This window comes from Cupressus sempervirens, chromosome 5, assembly GCF_028749045.1.
Source record: "Cupressus sempervirens isolate cs-2001-9-10 chromosome 5, ASM2874904v1, whole genome shotgun sequence".
In the NCBI taxonomy this organism is placed as follows: domain Eukaryota; kingdom Viridiplantae; phylum Streptophyta; class Pinopsida; order Cupressales; family Cupressaceae; genus Cupressus; species Cupressus sempervirens.
In genome coordinates, this window is record NC_143122.1 from 436,777,906 (window position 1) to 436,797,749 (window position 19,844).

At 36.4% G+C, this 19,844-nt stretch overlaps 1 protein-coding gene across 2 annotated transcripts in view; it reads right to left on the reverse strand.

Moving 5' to 3' along the window:
• Positions 1-1,019: 1,019 nt before the first annotated feature.
• The window catches only part of LOC149556654 (uncharacterized), a 54,533-nt gene continuing 35,708 nt past the window's right edge, over positions 1,020-19,844 (reverse strand). Inside the window, exons 2-3 of one of the 2 annotated variants that reach the window (XR_016364740.1) lie at positions 1,672-1,752; positions 1,020-1,404 (exon numbers count right to left, since the gene is read on the reverse strand). Coding sequence is in view for 1 of the 2 variants with exons in the window: in XM_089831078.1 (XP_089687204.1) it covers positions 1,346-1,404 (59 nt within the window). In the remaining variant the exon portion in view is untranslated. The remainder of the gene's footprint in view (positions 1,405-1,671; positions 1,753-19,844) is intronic. The other variant, XM_089831078.1, reaches the window with a different exon arrangement.

Consider the following 19,844-nt stretch of genomic DNA (forward strand, 5'->3'; position numbering starts at 1 on the left):
TGATCAACCAGCAAATCTCAAGGTTCTTTATGGGAATTTTTTGGCACATGCAAATATATGACAAAGAGCTCTGAAAGAAAACTCTCTTTATACAACCAAATAATTCCTTGGAACAGAAAATCTATGAACTGGCAATTCTGCGGAAAGAGTACTTTTGTCTGTTCATAGGCACTTGATAGCCATAAGCAAATAATACCTCTCATATTTTATTTTTCCAGACTTAAAACGACTCTAGCTTTTAATTTACCCTCTTTTATCATATAAAATATGTGGCGAGCTGACATTGTCACAGGTTAAGAAAAACTATCATCATTCAAAACCTATGTTACCAAATTCTTCCTTGGCAAGCCCAAAGTCTGGCCCCATTCTTGCAGAAGTCTGGTCCTTACAATATTCTTGCAAAAGTCTGTCCAAATTCTGTTAGATGAACCCAACACAAATTTTGTAGTTTCTATGGCAAATTGCCAAATCTGCAGCAGGACCCATGCTGGATTTTACCAAAAAATGGAATTTGTTTATTTTGTTAAAAAAAAAATTGGTCCATCTTAGTCAACCCAATCCTCCAACCCTAAAATAGACCACAAAAAAGGCTAAAAAGAGAAAACATATGCTATTTGGACTAAAGCACTAATATATATATATGGTGGTGTATATTGCTATGTTGCTTTACTATTAGCATAGTGGTGTATGAAATTATTTTCTGCTGCATACATATACATATCATACATACATACATATATAAAACATATGTTTTTGTACGGACGAACCCAAAACGAATTCGAACCCACCCCAAAAAAATCTTGAACAAACCCGAATCTCAAACTCACATCCGAACCCGATTCCAAACCAGAAACCTCGTTCAAAACAGAATGTGATAGGTTACTATAAAATATCACAGGCATACAGGAAATTGTGTTCAGAAAACTAGCACACAATTATATAGCACTGGCCAGAGAAAAATTAGCTCTGGCAGTTAATGCATTAGACATGACAGGAAAATGTTTCTTTTGCAATAAATCTATCCAAATGGAATACCTGTACAATAAAGTCAATAACCAAAAGCCACAAATGGTACAAATTTTGATGAGCAAAAAGATGCAGATTCAAGAAGGTTCCTTGTCAATTTGGTTTTCCACCATAAGATGGAAAAAAAAGCTAGGAAATCTAAGAAAATATGTAACATAGTAACTTACATAATATTTAATAAAGTAGCATATGAATTATCATATTGTCTGAACATTATCCAAACTATGGAATGTCCATTGATAAATTTCATCAAAAAGGAACCAGGAAATGTCTTGCCCTGATCAATTCCAATGTGCCTCTATATTGGTCATTCCAGTGGTCATCGACTTTTACAAAATGTACATAATTGATAAGAAGCATAAAAATAACCCTGAAGACCTGCATAGGACTACAGCATATCAGTAGCATTTACCCAAAACTCATAAAATATAATAACAATGAAATTCTCTGGTTGTAAAAAGGAATGAAAATGATAATAAGTAGAAAACAATGCTGCAAACCTCTTTGTATTAAAACCCATAGCATGAGTTAGAATCTCTTTACAAATCCTAGACGTGTCAATTTAATGTAACCAACTTTTGATTACCCAGTATGTTACAAAACTAATAATAGCCAAACAGTTTAGGAAATGACACTAAAAATGACCTGTGTTCTTCTGACTTCATGCAGTTGCTGGAATGGATTACTCGAGTGCAGAAACTCAACCCTTATTGGAGATGGCCACAGCTGAATTAATTTGAGACATCAAAGTTTTCAGAGGTACTGATTAATATATAAATATAAATTAAAAGTGTTGTTAGAGTCATGATGAACAAAATCATCCTGAGACAAAACCAATTGTTCCAGGATCATTCTTGCAGATGTTAACGGTCGTACATTTGGAAGCCCCTTCTGTAGTTGAGACAAGATAAGAGCATCTAAACACGAGGCAATTGAATGGTTATTCTAAAAGCCTTTGAATTGCAAAATTGATTTCGAATAGTCATTCTAAAAGCCTTTGAATTGCAAAATTGATATCAGGATTCCAATTCCCTACAAAGCCTTGAAAGAATTCTGCCATGAGCACAAACAAATTGCAGCAATGCTATGATTTATTCCAAATGTGAACTGTGGCAGATATAAGCCAGTTCAGCGGTATTCGTTGCAAGTGTGTAGATAAGTAAAATGTTTCACATTTACACATCACTACAACCTAGTTATGTCAAGCCTTTCACTGCAACCATTGTTCCAGATTTCATAAATGATCATTAGCCTACACGGTTGACAAATTGTGTATGAAATGAGTGTTTGTATTAATATCACATTGACAACCACCTCGCACGTCATCCTGAAATTTGATTTTTTACCTGAGACAAAGTAGAATACGATTTGCCAAGAATATCTATAAGTATAAAGAACACATGCATTGCTCATGATGATGAGCTGATTGCAAAAAATGATTATCTTCTGAAGAAAACCTGTTTATGCCTCCAAAACAACAGAAAACAGTCATCGTAGCCATATCCTTCAGCTTTCCCTCTACTTTGTTCTGTTTGGACCTCTATACTTTCACATAATTACAGTTTTATTCAGAGATCGTTTAAATCTTACCTTTTCAATCTTCTGTTTTCTCATATTTTACATGCCCTTTATATGCTGTTTTTAATTTTGAAATTCCATCGTGTTAACCTGCAATTACATACACTTCTGAAAAATATTTACCTATTGGATGCTTGACCATGGAGGCCCATTGTTCCCTCCATACTTTATTTAGCTAAACAAGAAATACTTGTCCAAGCCTTGATCATATTCATGCCACTTATCCTATAATTTTCCAGAGCAAAAATTTTATCAGTCTCTTGAATAAATTGGAATAAGCCATATGGTTAGTTTTATATTTGGATTAAATCAAAGAAGGAGAAGGAAATCATTTCATGCTAAAGATTTTGAAGGCATAGGGAAGTACAAGAATTTGGGCAAAATCATTAAAGCATAGATAATATTTTACATTTTCATTCAAATAAAAATGACATATTTATAGGATTTCCATATCCTATTTATAGGGAAGCTCCTATAATAACTCTCCTAAATATAATGAGTTGCTTTAACAACTCAAATCTCAGCAAATACTTTGTTTGAGTTGTCTTAACAACTCATATTATTATTCTCACGTATAACTGCACATAATATTATATTAAGTCGCTCCTCAACAAATTAATATTTACATAACTTCACCATATAATATATATATTATAGTAAACCTAAACACAAGTGCAAACACAAATTTCTAACACCCCACTTGTGTGAACATGGGGTGAAAGTATATCACAATAATTGACAACCACATTTGTAGTTCATCATAAGATATGAGAAGGGAGAAACATATCTACTCATATCAAATAACAGTAGACCAAGCCTCGCCATGCTTACTATACTTTCATCCACAGATAGGGACTAAGACATCAATCCAAGGTATTATATCAGGTTTGTATAGAGACAGAAACATCTATCTAACATCAGTCATGAACAGGGACACACACATCTACTCACAACAATTATGATTGGGGACAAACACATCCAATCCTAATCACCAACTATTGCGACTCAGGACAAACACTTCCAATCACTTCACTACATCATGAATGGGGACAAACGTATCCATTCACTAACACTCAAGAAATGTGATTGGTACATACACATCCAACCAAAAATAAAAAGTTTGAGAATCGAGTCTTCGTTATCTGTTGGAAATATGTCTGGTTGTCTTGATGTCAAATATTGTGGTCTAAAGGTGATTGAGGTGTTTTCTCTAACACTGTGGTCCAGAGATATTTGTTTCTGTCATGTTCTGGTAAATTTTTTCTTCAGAAGAAGGATATTGGTTCGGAAAGAAGGAAGGTTGTGTGTTAGACATGTTAGTGCTTCAAAACCTAGAGAGTTGTGTAAGATAAGTATCTAATCAGTGCTACAAAAGAATAGAAGACAGGTATGTATTCAGAAGAGTGGACTACATATATCTATTCAAGAGATTGTGAGAATGATGTTCGCCAACGCTTTAGAGTTATTTTATTTGGTCTGGAAGTCAATGGTTACGTCTGGGTGTCAGTGGTTCAGTGACAGCTATGCAGTTGAACATGACAGTTATTTAATTGTGTTTTTAGGAAGGTTTCTACTTGAGAAATCAAGGTTGAAGATGTACACGTGATTTAAATTGTATTCAGGTTTTGGTCTAGGTTGTGGCATTTCCTAGTGATTTGGAAACTATTCTTAGTAATCCAGAAACAGTGTTATCAAGTGATGCAGTTATGATCAGTTTGTGGCCTGATCTGGAGATGTGCTGTGATGGCTTCTGATGTGGACTGATGGCAAGTGACCTGGTTTCTAAAGTGGCCTGTAGAACTCACTATAGCACATGGAAGTCTGGATACAGCTGGCAACTGGTGTGATTCTTAGGGCAATGTGTTACTAAATGTTTGAGATGGCTATGAAAGTTATTCCAATATTTGTGGATCTGGCATTGGGCTATGTGTAATGTACTCATCTCTCTCGTAGAGTGGATCATGCTTCAAGTTTTTGGTCCGGGTATTGCATTTAATGTTCAACTCTTATCTGAATGGGTCTGTGCTATGTGTGACCCATTTACTTAATGTTTATCTCTTATCCAGATGGGTCCATGTTATGCAAAATCTATGTCTTGGTCTGGATGCTTCTGGCAAGGAACCTTATTGCATTTTGTTCTTGCCATGGCCAACTTGTGCATGGCCAACCTTGTTGTATACTCCAATGATCTATCTTGTATATAAGTATTGTGTGTGCATTTGAAAGAGGTAAGAGGATTGTGAGCAAGCAAGTGAAGATTTATACGCAAAGTTTTGAAAGAGTACAGTTTGGTTTATGAGGCTTCTATTTTGGGAGTGTCAAAGAAGAAAAGGCAGTAACAATGTCTGGTTGAGGTTGACGGTGACTTGTGCACATCAGCTTCATTATCTGGAGAATTTCTATTCACCTATTGAGAAGCAATGTATGTACCATGTCTCTAGGACAATGAGTCTTGGGTGCACAAATTGTATCTTTCTAATTTGGTAGGGAGCCTTTGTTTGCTAGTTCGGAGAGCTCCTATCTGTATTCAGTATTGTATTGGCAAAGAACCTCAGGTTGAAAGTATGAAGCAATGAGCTCCTACTGTCTTTGTAATCAGACTATTTGTCAGTAAGTTATTTTGTGGGCAAGTCCTCACTGTGGTTTTTCCTAGTTTGAGTTTCCCACATACAAAAATCTTGGTGTTCGTGTGTTATTGTTTCAATTCATCATTTGCTTAATGTCTTAAGTAATGAAGATTGAAGATAGTTGATTACTTAAGAGAGAAAGTGGTTTATGTTGATTCACCCCCGCACCCCCTCTTAGCATCCAAGGCTTGTTCAACAATCAGTAGCAGAGCAAAGTTCCTCTTGAAGAAGCTTAATAGCTTGAGGCAGATCTAGGAGGGCACAGAATTTACACTTGCATGCTTTGATATTTGATAGCTATAATTTTCCTTATTGCAAGGACAAGATGGAGGCATATCTGGAAACATTACAGAATGGCATTTGGGAGGTTATTCAAATTGGTTTCTATCCTCATTTTGGAAGACCTTTTACTATTTATGAAAAAAAAAAGCTAATGTGAAAGCAGGAGCAATTGCTTTTAGTAGTTTATGTGACACAACATTTGAGAAGGTGAAAGTTTTAAAAGGTACTAAAAAGATATGGGATAAGTTGGTCTTGGTATATGAAGGAGATTTAAAGGCAAAATAAACAAGATTAATGAACCTAAAACAGAAGTATGAGGTCTTAAAAAAGACAAAAGATGAGAGTATTGAGATCTATATAAGTCACAGATTTTGCTGATAGAATCCTAAGTGTTGGTGGATATCTAGAAGACGAAGACGTTATACTAAAGATCTTATTAACCCTACTGAAGGAGTTCATACAAATGGCATGTTCAATAAGGGAAAGCAATGATCTAATTCAGTTTCCAATTGATCAACTTATTGTTTCACTTTTTGCATTTGAGATTGCAGAAGATGAAAGGGAAAAGAGAGTGATGGTGTTCAGAGTTGTTGAAGAAGTTGAACATGAAAGAAACAAGACGTTGGAGGAAGATAAAGCATTTCATTCAAGAAGACTCAAGCAATGCACTGGTGGATACAAAGGCAAGTTTCCTCTTAAGTGATTTAATCGTGGAAGGATGGGAAATTTTACTAACAATTGCAAGTATAAGGAATATCATACTGAATCAGAAGATGATGATAGAAAAGGCAATCAAAAGAAAGGTGATTTCACAAACAAAATAAATTTCAAAGACAAGGGTAAAGAGAGTTTATGTCCCATAGAGATTACTGATCTGAAGACGAGGATACTAATGAAATAATTGAGGAATCTTTGTGTCTGCCTATTTCACAAAAGAAAGCGGAAATCGCATTACATACTACAATTGTTACAGGAGCATTGAACATAGATTTTGGATGTTCAAATCATATGACGGGAGACAGGAAAAAATTATCAAGTTTGAAGAATGTGATGGTGGGGCGATCAGATTTGCAGGAGAAGAGAGAGCACATAAACATAGAATTGATGATGTTTATGATGTTGAAGTTTAGAAACATAGTTTGTTAAGTGTTAGTCAAATGTACAAGAAAGGTAATGAAATTATGTTCAAAAGTGATAATTGTGCTATCAAGAAGAAACAGACTAGTAAAAGGGTTGTCGAAGATTTTAGAACTAACGGAAATATCTATTATATTGAAGAAATATGTGAGAATTTGTGTTTTCTAACTCAATACAATGGAAGACGGCGAGATGAAGTTGAGATGGCACTCAAACAAGACAAAGTGGATTGGCATTACTAAAGAATAATCATAAAAATTGGGGGAAGTTGAATGGGTTTCGGTAGCTCAGAAGCAGCAAGAAGACAAAAAGGAACAGGTGGAAGATTAAAAAGGATTTGGTAGACCAGAAGGAGGTGGAAGATAAAAAGGAAATGGTAAACTCGAAGTAGATGAAAGACAAAGAATTTGGTAGATCAGATGCGGGCAAAGGACAAAAAGGGGCTAATGAATCAAAGACCTCCTATTCATTCCAACTATTCATCTTTTGATAGAGTCTTTTCTTCTTACAATAATGTAGGCCATAGAGTTAATGAATGTACAAGACAAAAAAGGAAGGCATGCTTTTAATGGAAGATATTATCATTGCAATAAGCTTGGAAATAAGGTAGCTGAGTGAATAAGTAGAATGAATATAAGTGTACATAAAGGAAAGGGAAGCAATGTATAGATGGGTAAATCACTTCTCCTTTTCATGAACTGTACATTTTGGAAGGAAGATGTCCTACTAGGTTCAAGAAGAGAGTAAAACATTAATTGGGACAGTGATCCTTCTCTAAAATATGTAATGATGAAATGGAATATAGGAAATGGTTAATTAGGCAATTAGCCGAAAAACTGAAATTAACAGAATAGTACAGAAGGACCAAGAGCTGAAATGTATAGAAATGAAAACCAAAATGCAGATCTAACCTGTGGCTAAAATCTGGGAAGAGAATGCAAGGAACATGACAGTAATAGTGACATGTACCTTGGACATGATGGCAATGATGATCTGTATCAGATGTTTTCAATTGAAGTTCCACGGATCATCTGGCAGTTCCTGTCTTTCATGATCTTATCCTACGGCTCCACAACATGTTGCTACACAAAAAAAAAGGAAACAAGATTTGCAAAAGGGGTTTGCCTTAGTCAAACCCCTGTTTACAAAGTAACCTTGAAAATGAAAGAAAATTGCCTACAAAAGATGAAATAGAAACTAGATTTAAAATGTGAATCACCTTATATCTTGACAGTGTAATGCTTCTTTCGATGTGATCACAAATGTTAATGCAATGGCTTGATCCAAAAGGAATTATTTGAATAATTAATGCTGTAGTTTTCAACATTGCTTGATGTAGACGAAGAGGTTTGCTTTGAAAGATTGAAGAGTTGGATACTCAATTATAGAAGAGATCTTCAATTCTAGTTGCTTGATTAATCACGAATGCTTAGAAACTCAATAGTGAATGATTGTATTTGATAATGAATCATCCTAGTTCTAGGAGAGATAGGGGGTTTATATACTCAATCCATCATTTCAGGGGTTAAAACTCAGGCAAGCACCACAAGACCAAATCTCTTGCTAATACCCCGACATAGGGCCCCAGGCCAAATTTGGGCCTCAATTCTATGGAACATGGTACCATTGGTACCATGTACTAGGTAGAAGATGCCATTGGTGTCTTGTACCCACCAATCAGGCTCAGCTTTGGACTGTGGGACCCGGACAGTCACCAAGTGCACGATTTTCAGGTACAGCTCATTTTGAGGTCATGAGAGAATTTAAAGCCCATAAATGGTAAGATAGGTCCTAGGAGATGAATTGAACTATTTGATTGGAGGAAAAATAGAGGAGCACACTCAAGAATATGGGCTAACCCGAATTTTGAATCAATTGATTTAATATAGATTTTATAATATTGACTAGAGGGTCCAATAAGTGTTAGCATGAAATCAATGCAGGAACCCATACATAATAAAATGAGGCTAAAATGAGTAAAAAACTAACGGTGCTCATCTTTTAGGATGGTACAATAAGTAGAAATGTTAAGAACTTCAGTAGAGTGAAAGTGAAAAGAAATGTTGAAAAATTCAATGGATATTCCTATGATATGGACACAAAAAGGTTGAATGTAAAATAAACATCAATGTCAGGAATAATGAAACTGCAAAAATGAAAAAGGATGTTCTGGTTTGTTGTAAATATAACATGACAAGATTGCAAGGTTTTGCAAAAGTATGGATAAATGGGATGAATGTTCCACGATTGCAGAAGACCCAAAAGAAAAGAACAAGACATATTTGATGAAGAGCACAAAAGGTGGTTTGGCATCTATTCGGGATGTTGTTTCCTCCTCTGTTGAATGATTCAAACTGCAGGGTTTGGGGGGAATTTTTCATGTGAATCTGTTTCCCCCGAGGCTGGATGTCAAGTATCTTCTCAACATGGCAATAAAGCAAGAAGGTTTTTTTGGAGGTAAGATTTGTGTTTTGTGGTCCGGAAAGATGATTATATGGTTCTATAAACAATGTATTAGTTGTGTGTTTGTGTTCGAGATTGTTCACACTAAGTTGTGTTCAAATATGGATTGGCAAAATAATATGCAATTTTATTGCTTGGATAATAGTGGTGTTGATAGTGTTGGTTCCCAAAACCACAGATTGGAAATCTAAGAGCTTTGTCAATTCTCCAATAGGATTACTCGATCAGTTCTAGCCAACGAATGGGAATAATTTTGATTCCACTGCACTTTAGGCTTTGCTACACCTAGGCGGGTAAACCTTCACCTCGAACCTGATTGCCTTGTTCAAAGCTTTTATATAGCAAATTTAGACTTGGTGAGTTCTTAAGCTAGCAAGGTCCTTGAAATCAAGCAAAATAAAGTTAAATAAATACTTGAAATGACTCAACATTTTAACAAACTTTTAACAATTGGGTTGATGCTAGCAAGAAAGAAATATATAGATTACTAACTATAAGCCCAACGATTATATTTCAATAAAAGACCAGTGCCTTCGCTTATTTGGGCAATAGAGTTGACTACAACAAAGATTAGTACGTACAATTTTACAAGACTATATATTTTAAGATATCATCAATTACTCCTATGCTTTGCAAGAGATAAATCTTATGTGCAATTTGATGTTAGTTCAAAAGGAATTTTAATTTTCTTGGTGAGAAATCCAATTAGACAAAGATGAGGAAACACAAATTTATTTCACACTATCCTTGTTTGTCAAACAAAGAATGCAGAAAAATCCAATTCAAAAGCTTTGGCAGAATAATTCAATAATCTCCTTACTGATCATAAAGGACGAATCCACACTATAATTTTAATCTCATTACCTTAGATAAATATAAACAAAAAAAGCTTTTTACTCATTATAAAAAGATAATATTTGAATTTATATTTACAAAGCCATGCCTTATCATCCTTATTTCTCAATACAAAACAATCTGGATATCTTTTATTTAATAATTGTACTACTATCTCCCTTAGTTCAAACAAATACTTGTCTATATATATCTTTTAATTTCGAAGTGCTATATCCTTTGCTAAAAGAGACATTTCTTATAACCTTATCGCATCTTTTCATTAACAAAAATATATCACAACCTTATTATTATATAAATTGTGTTATAACCGCTTAACTACTTTGGCATTGCTTATTATCTGACATGTTTGATAAATACTCTTGTTGTCACGTCACTGGGAAACAATGGTGACCTGACATCTGGTTGATTATCATTCAAACTATGAAGACGCCTGATGGCATTTCGTCTTACTATTGCCAATTCATATTGTGCACTCGTCTTCACTATTGTTGTCGTATAGCCATAGATTGTTATTTCTGCGTATTCTAGATTTGATATCTTCTATTTGGGTTCCATCAAATTTGATTCACAATTCCGCTAACCTGTGCTTTTATACTCCATGCTATTTAATAATGGTTGCTATGTTGTGTTTGTATGATGGTTTATGAGGAGATTCCACGGTGTTGTGTTAGACAGCAATGACCTTCACACGTTGGATACGATGTCCACCTTCTCAAACTTGTTGCCACCAAGAGTTTTGATCGATAAATCCATATAGATATGGCACAGCGCATTTGATTGCTTTAGGTGTGAATGGGGAGGAGTGCTCAAAACGTTGACGGTATATGTATTCCAATCATTGTTTTCCCGTGATTTCTAGTTGTGTATTGTTTCTAAATATCGCTAAGCAACTGCTCATATAATTTATCAAGTAGCACATGCAGACATGACCCTAAAAAAATTTTGCTGTAGAATCAATGAGAAATATATTGTTTGCATTGTTTTTTATCAAAAAATTGTTTGGTTCTTAAACTAAGATCAAAATGCACCAATGCTAATCCTCTCACTGGCAATTCTTTCTACTCTCACCAGTAAATTTTGAAGCACTGTTGAAACCTGTGTGTGAGAAACACTAATCCATCATAAAAAATTCTGACAACATCCATCATCTATATCGCTTGAAACATGGGTGTCTGGAATTGTCACTATGTCCTGGAGACTATCGTGTGAACTCATTTTGGGGAAGCCACTTTAACCGAGCACTATGCAAGTAGGGACCAGACGTAGGCGCTTTCCCAGAATTCATTTCATATTCACCCTCCATTTTATTGAATTCATCTGAATGCATTCGATTTGCAAGGCAATGTTGGATATTATCTTATTTTTTATTCATCTACTAACTGGCATATCTACAACCTTGAATATTGGTGATCCATCTCTATGTTGAAAACTCTCTATTGGGACAAATCCTTCCAAACAATAATCATGCTCTTTCTAGAAACCATAGCCTCTATACAGGCAACAAGTAAAATACGATAACTAATTCAGGACAAATGCTCAACAACAAAACATAGCTGATTTTTACGAGCAGAACCCAAATCACTTGAGCAATTTGAAGGTGTTGTTTACTTCAAGATATCATGAAGGCTCATCAAACACGTATTTCAGCATTTGTACTACAATTATTTTGGTTGCAGACCACTGTAACTTCACTTCTGATAAATCACCAACACTCTGATGATTCAAATCCATATTAGCGCTTGAACTCAGATTTGGCATCTCCTTTAAACTTTTGGAAGGCATGTGCTCTATATCGTTTGCATCAAATGCTTGTCACCTATACTGATTATTTTTGTTGATTCATTGATGTATACTAATCCGTTGTTCACACTTTTCCCAGCATACGCACTTGATCATGATTTCTTTAATTTGATTCCCTTGGTATCTAGGCCATTCCTGTATGAATGTGATCTTCATTGAAACATCTTAATATATCCTGTCTTTTGTCTGTCTCTTGTCTAAAAAGTCTGCAGACTTGCAAACAGGTACAGCAATATTGAAAGTTGAGATTTCAGTATTTTATGAAAATGGAGAAATTAGCTCAATATGTCAGTAAGCTCCATAAAGGTTGGGATGAATAAGCTCTTCCATGTGTATCAATGAGACCGATAGGGGTAGGAAGAGATGCACAGGTATGATAATAATCAATTCACAAAACTCCTACAATATCTGGGTGCTCTATCTCAAAATCTTGACTTCGTATTTCATCAATAAATTGAATCATTAAAATTGTAGCATCCCCAAATCTGTCCATCTATGACATGGATGATGTAAAGCACGTAGTTTTGTTCATGCTCATGAAATCTTTGGATATGAATCTCAAACACTAATTCACAAATGGAAGCCTTTGCATAATTTTAGGGCTTCATCACACTGTAGAAGATTCTTGAAATAAGGTGAGTTTGTGGATTTGGTTTCCTCTTGTGGAAATTGACAAGTTTAAGGGGATTATATTTTTGATAATGAAGGCAGGGAAAAGGTCCTAAACCAGTAGAACCATTACAGAAAGTTAGCACTGCCCTGGGCCATTACAGCCAAGCTGCAGGCTAAAGCATCATAAACCAGCCATGTAACCTATACCTTCCACAAAATTTATCAAAAATAGCTAACATCAACACTAACCAAACATCACTATGATTTTTCATAGTATAAACAGAAAGATTACTATTCCAGGAAATCGTAGAACTAAGCCTATCAAGCAATTTACTTAAACGGAAATCAAACCAAAAAATGTCCCATAATGTTCAGCCAGCAAAGATCATTGTCATAACAGTTATCAAACTTAAACATAAAAAAGTTCAAATTGTTCTTTAAAACATAAATATCTCTGGACCCACAGATAGCCAAAACGAGTAAAAACAAAAGAGGAACAGTTATCAAGCCTGCTTGATACAGTGCAATCCTTCTCCAGTTGGTAGAGTTCATATTGCCAAGTGGTGATGTCTCCAGCTCCCTAGTCGTCCTCCTTGTCACACGTCTCGCTTCCCTAGCCTTCTTCATCTTGCTCCTGCTAGTGGCAACTCAAAACAATAGTTCTTTCCAAGATCTCACATTGAATTTGGCAGAGGGTAGAAGCCATGACTCCCAGCTCAATGTTAGTACTAGCCTCCTTGTACATTTTGTCCAGGGAATCAATTTTGCTCTATATATTATTCAAGCGGCTAGGTAAACGGGATTCCATCTCCTTTATCCTTTCCTACAGAGCTTCCATATCAGTCTTCCCCTTATCCTGCTCTTCCACAATTTTATTCTGACTCTCCTATTTTTGGGCTTCATCCTTGGTGGAAGTCTCCTGGTCTGGATTAACCATGCCTAAGTCCACCTCAATGCGCGCCTCCTATTCTTCCATTTTTGTGTCTTCATCCTCCCCATCCAAGTCGGTTTCCTCACTGTCATCTGACATTTCAGTTTCAGCTTCCAAGTACTTCAATTCCTCTTCTGCAACTGTCATGTCCTTCTTGTCCCCCTCATACTCATTTCTTTCTTCTTACAGATGCATTCCGACCTCTCCGCTGAGATGCACTCCTGGTTTTTCCACTTAGTCCTAGTATTATCATCTTTGCTAGCCTCTTCCTTGGACCCAATTTATCCATGTCTATAATTTGCCTATCAATTTTCCTGTGTTTAGGGTTAGGGCCTTGGGGATTATTTTGAGGTGACTTCTTCCTCTTGGGTGGGGTTTCCAGCAGAAGGGATTCTTCAAGGGAGGGAGCTTTAGGGTTGTCACTTTTAGGACTTGAAGGTTCCTCGTTACCATCTTTTTGACCAAAGGTGTTAGGTTCCACAAGATTATCCTTCAAGGGAAAGGACCTAATTTCTTTGATTTTCACAAAGGAACTAGTGCCAAAACCCTCCTTCCTAAAGGTCAAACTCCTAAAAGCAAGGCAATGTGAAAAAACATGGTTGTAGAGCACAAAAATCAGACCCTGGTGGAGCGGGAGGTTGTCACCACAAGCAATACTACCTTTAAGAGAAGATAGTAAGAACGACACATATATCTTTTCTTCATTACGCAGGAAATTTAGCAAGGGGAAATGGTAAGCATGGTACGGATTAAAGCATCCTTCACAAGTAAAATACTTCATAACCCAAAGACAAACAATAGCAACAAAGGGAGGAAGAGCGAACTTGTCATACCCATTTTTGGACTTTATCCTTTCTGCCTTCTCCTTATCCTTGAAGAAATTCTTTTTGTATAGGTTGTACCTAGCCTGGCTCTTACGTTCCACTCCGGCCTCTTCGCATTTTAGACCAATAGCCTCTGCAATTGATTCTGGGGTGACCACCAACTAAATGCTACCTCCCGTAATTGTGCCCTTATGCCAGGAATTAGCGAACGTAGAGGATAATTCACAATTGAAACCTCTCATGTCTTCAATGTAGTTGTTCAACCCAATTTTTTGGAAGTAATTTCATATTTCTATGTTCTACATCCGTTCTCTACTATCCCTCGGTTCCACCTTCTTCAACAACCCTACCATGATTTTTACTTTGCCCAATTCCTCAAGCACTTCCCGAATATCTTTCGTTTCCTCAGCTTTGTCCACCTGGTTATAAGCAACTTTATGCATTCTCACTATAAAACCTTTACTTTCACAGGAATCGTTGCACAGAGAAAGCTTCAAGATTCACGAAATTTAGCAAGTTTTTTAGGCATGACAAAAAATGAACAACATTTATTATTAATAAAACACCCCTCAAAAAATGGATGTCCTTGGGTTGGCTGAAGTGACATAAATCTATGTTGGCAACTCTCGCGCAGCTATCTTTTATTAAGGACTTGATATAATTTATTAAAAAATTGTACTTTTCTTCTCCCTTGTTCTTATGAAATCTTTCTCAAATCTTGTCATTAATGTTGCCATAAGATATCTCTTTAATGGTGGCCCCATTAGAGAAAAAAAGCGGATTACCAAATTTAAAAAAACGGTTATCTTTTCAGACATCCTTTCTAGAATTTAGAAAAGCATTACCCTTATTTAGTAAAATATTCCTGAACCCTTCGTAATTATCCTTCCTGCATTTCAAACTCCTCTTGTAAATAGCATCGTAAGACGAAGACGCGTAACCCCCCCTTTTTGGCCCACATTCTGGAGACAGGAACGCACCGGGGACTTGGGGACTCTGTTCCCTCATCCCCAGCGGCACCACCAAATTCCGCCACTCCCTGGAGGATGGGGAAATCTCCCGGTGTTGACTATTTACCATAGTAACACAGGAACGCATCCCCTCGCCCCTTTTTTCCCCACACACCGAGGACAGGGATGCAGTGGTGACTTGGGGACTCCGTTCCCCCATCCTCCACCAACTCCATCAAGGATGGGGGACATCCCAGTGTTAACTATTTACCGATTTGACTATTTATGTTCAATGTTTGATATTCCAATTTAATGCAATGTTCAATTATTTACTCTTTTACATCATTATATCTTATATTGCAATACAGCTTTTCATAACTAGCATTTTAAGTACCATATATATAGTATATACAACCCCTCTTGTCCACCGCTACCATCCCCATATTAAAGCCTATCTGTCCCCCCATTCCACCATCACCCCGTTCCCCACGGCAATGTAACTATGGTAAATAGCCAAAGGTAACTTATTTGCCTCATACCCTAAGTTGCCGATTCGGGTTCGAGGACAGATTCGAGTTCGGGGTTTGGGTTCATGGGTTCGAGCAAAAAAAATTTCCCCATTTGAGTTCATGGGTGGGTTCGTGAGTATATATATATATATATATATGCAAAAAAAAAAAAAAAAAACTCACATAGTTGTAAAAGTAAAACTAAGTCATTCCATAGTATGAATATATCAATGTTACTTGATTATTGATCAATGCCAAATGTCAAAGATAAACATTAAATACTCACTCATTAATCTATGCTAATGTTGTAAATAAAATCATACATTGAATTACTAAAATGCAAAATGGAATTTCAAAACATAGACTACTTCATCAAATTGATAGATAATAAATTATGACTTAATAAAGTTTGAAACTGTCAAACATGGTGATAAATCATAAATGACTCAATGAGTCAATGATAAATGTTTAAACATAGTTTATCAAAGATGCAAATGCCCTTCAAGGGTCAAATGGGTCAAAAATACGAGGGATCAATGGCTTCATCCTCATCTATATCATTGACATTTTCCTCATCATTGGAATCCAAACCGATTCCACTAGCCCCAGATGCAGCCACATCCTCCTCCTCGTCCTCAACATCTAGCAAGGCAATTCTAGATATATCTTGGACAATCATATCCAAGTCAGAAGTCTCAGGTAGTACATCCCACAACTTCTCTGGTCCCTTCTTATATCCTGGATCCTTGCGTGATAGGAGGCACCAATTGTTGTGAATAAATACCACGTCCTCTACTTTCTTCGAACCCAACCGGTTACGCTTCACTGAGTGGATAAAGGAGTATGTACTCCAATTCCGCTTAACAGCAGAAGAGCTCGCAACCTAGAGAGACAACCAACAAATTTTAAAAAATTAGCTAAGTAATTTTACAATGCAATAGGAATTTAAGAGTGTTAATTCAACAAGCTAAGTGGCCATAAGAAAAGGAAAAAAACTTAAATACATACTTGTGACAAGATCTTAATGGCAAGAGGTTGGAGGTACATGTAACTTTCCTCGTGTAAGTACCACCATCCAATGGCATCCAATCTACTTTGGTCATTGATTGCATCAGGTTCTGCATTTTTGCCTGAGACAAAATCAACAAACTCTCTCCTAACATTTGATGTCACATCAAGATAACTAAAGAGCCTGTTAAGTGCCCTCTTATACCCAGCAGCAACTTCAAGATCTCTATATGGTGCCACTCTACCAGGAATAGCAAGTATCTCACTGCTATAATATCTAGGAGAAAGTGCCTATGCTAGGAGGTGTAAAGGTGCAGTCATCTTGTTCCAACGATGTAGAAAAATTTTCTCCACCTTAGTGTACAAGGTATCAGGATCCTGCTCTCTCCTCTGAATGACCTGGGATGTCAAATGATGTACATGTAAGTTATCTTGATGTAGTGTTAATAACTTAATTAAAATCAAAAATAAAATCTCTCAATAAACAAGGATAAAGTATTGTATAAAAATTTAAACTTATTGATTTCATTCTTTCTAGCATGGAGTCCATGGCATCATATATGTTCCCCGAACAAGGCTCATCCGTGTCGGCATACCCAAGCATAGACATGATGGGCTCGATGAGTTCTAATGCATATTCCACCCTATTCCAAAAATCATCACTCAAGATCAAATCCTTTACAGTGTTGGCCTTTTTTGTATCAAATTGCTTCCATCCACCGCATTTGTTGCTAATAACCATTTGACACAATGCCTCTTTCACCCTCACAAGTCATCTAAGGATGATTTTGTGTGAAGCAAACCTTGTTTCAGCAACCTATTACCATGTTAATTCAAATTGTAAGTTAATATGATAAGTTGATAACACAAAAATTTAAGAATATGTATTAAATTTTGTAAAGTATGACACAAAAATTAAAATGATAAATGAAGCTAAATAAAGTTTAAAATTTACCTTCAATAATTCCAAGCGGGAGAAAGTTCTGAAAATTGCTTGTGAAATATGGTGGTTTGTCACAAACATTTGGATCTGCTCACCCTCTTCATACACATTTTTCATCCATTCAATTTGGCTGCCCATTGTTTTCATCACCAAGTTCAAGGTGTGGATAGTGCATGGTGTCCAAAAGATATACTCATATCGTGCTTCTACCAAAGCACCTGCAGCCTTACAAACTTTAGCATTGTTTGTTATTACTTGGACAACATTGTCAACTCCCACGGACTCTATGAATTCAATGAGAAGTTGGGCAATAAAATTTGCATCCTTTACTTGCCCTTCACAATCAACCGCCTTCAAAAACATTGTCCCCTTGGGGCAAACAGCAATCACATTTATTAATGGACGGTTTTTGCAATCTTTCCATCCATCAGAGACAATGCTCAACCCCGTTTGGATCCAAGAATCTCTTATTGGTTTGAGGAGGTTTTCTACATTCTCTCTCCTTATGCAATATGGTGGTTCTCAACTTTTCATATCCAAGGGATCAGTAACCATGAGGTGCATCATTTATTGCTTTCACCATCTCTCTCCAATAAGGGGATCTCACTAAATTGAATGAAACACCATTTGTAATGAGGCAACGCCCAATCTTTATGTCAGCAATTTCTCTCTTGTCATTTTCAAATGCCGTATCTAATGGGCCTCTCTTGCAGGATGGGGGTGTTTCTATCTCATCTTAATCCACAGATGGGGTAGGTAGGAAGGGATGTGGTCTATTGATTGTTTGAGAGGGTGGTGTTGGTGGTTTTTGCTTTGACTTATCTTTTTTTGCCTTTGACACTAACCTATCAGCCTCTTGTTGTTCTTTTAACATGCCCGCTATTTGAGGAGCCGACAACCCTTTTTTACCTTCCTCTGGGGGCCCCTCACACATGGAAATCCCTTGACCTGGTGGACCTATCAAATGATGTTTAACCCGGTAATAGGAGCTTCTATATTGGTTTTGGCAAAAATTGCAATTCCATATATACCCTCCCCCTCCAACACATTGCTCAATTCTTGTTGTATACTTCCACAAAGGAGAGCCTTTATCAATTTCAAATCTTTGGGACCCACTGAACCCTGACTATTCATTCTCGGATTCTTGCAATCTATAAAATAAAATTTTAAAATAAAATTCAAAACTTATACAAAACTTGATAAAATTTTAGAACAATAAATATATTAAAAAAACTAAAAACAAACTATGAAAGAAGCAAAAGGAAGGATCAAATGAATACCTGGAACACTTAGCACTAATTATTTGAAGGATTTGAGACTCCACAAACAATCTCTACAACCTTCTCTTCAAACTTGCAAAATGGCCACACCAAAATGAGAGAGCCAAATGACAAAGCAAATGAGAGATTAGATGAATGAAATGAATTAATAGGCCTTACTTTAGGGTTTGGCAAAAAAAATAATAATAATAACATATTTTTAATGCTTTTTGTGGCCACTTTTTGGCCCCACCTGCCGCGGGTACGCCCGGATTCACTTGGGTCCGCGACAGGTCCGGGCAAGGTCCGTGTTTTGCCCTACGGGTGACCCGCAGGGCAAAACACGGACCCTACCCGGACCTGTCGCACCCGTAGGGCAAAACACGGACCCTACCCAAACCTGTCGCGGACCCAGGCTCGAATCTGGACCTGGAGGAATCTGGACCCAGACTTGAGCTCCAAGATCCGAATCCGACACTTAGCTCATACCTTGTAGAACTAATATACTTTTTAATACCTTCCTAGAGAACCAATTAAAGATTCTCTTTAATTCTTTCTTGTCTAATCTAAAAATTTTATGTATTATCATTGATTAAAATAATCTAGAGTTCCTCAGGGCAATCCATACTCGACACATAGCTTCCTTCAGAATAATGTAATGTCCCATTTTTTTTGGAGGAGTTAATTATAAAGTTATCAATTAAAAAAATATATGTTACCAGGTAACTTTATAAATTAAATAAAAAAAAATCTTCTAGAGGTTGCTGGAAGAAGCGGAGAAAAATTAAAAAGGAGGCCGACCTATCAAGGAAAAAAAAGAATAAATAGGCATTGAGGGCTCATTGCCTATCATCAAGTTTTATTATTGAATTTTTGCTGATGTGAGTTGTGGAGCCTAGGGTTTCTGCAAGTAGTCACAATTGGCCATTGAGAACGAAAACTCTCAATTGGTACGCAATTTTGAGGGTGTGAAAGATCACCTGAATTATTGCAACTGTGGGAAGGATATTTTAGTCCTTTCACTTGTGCTTAATTGTTGG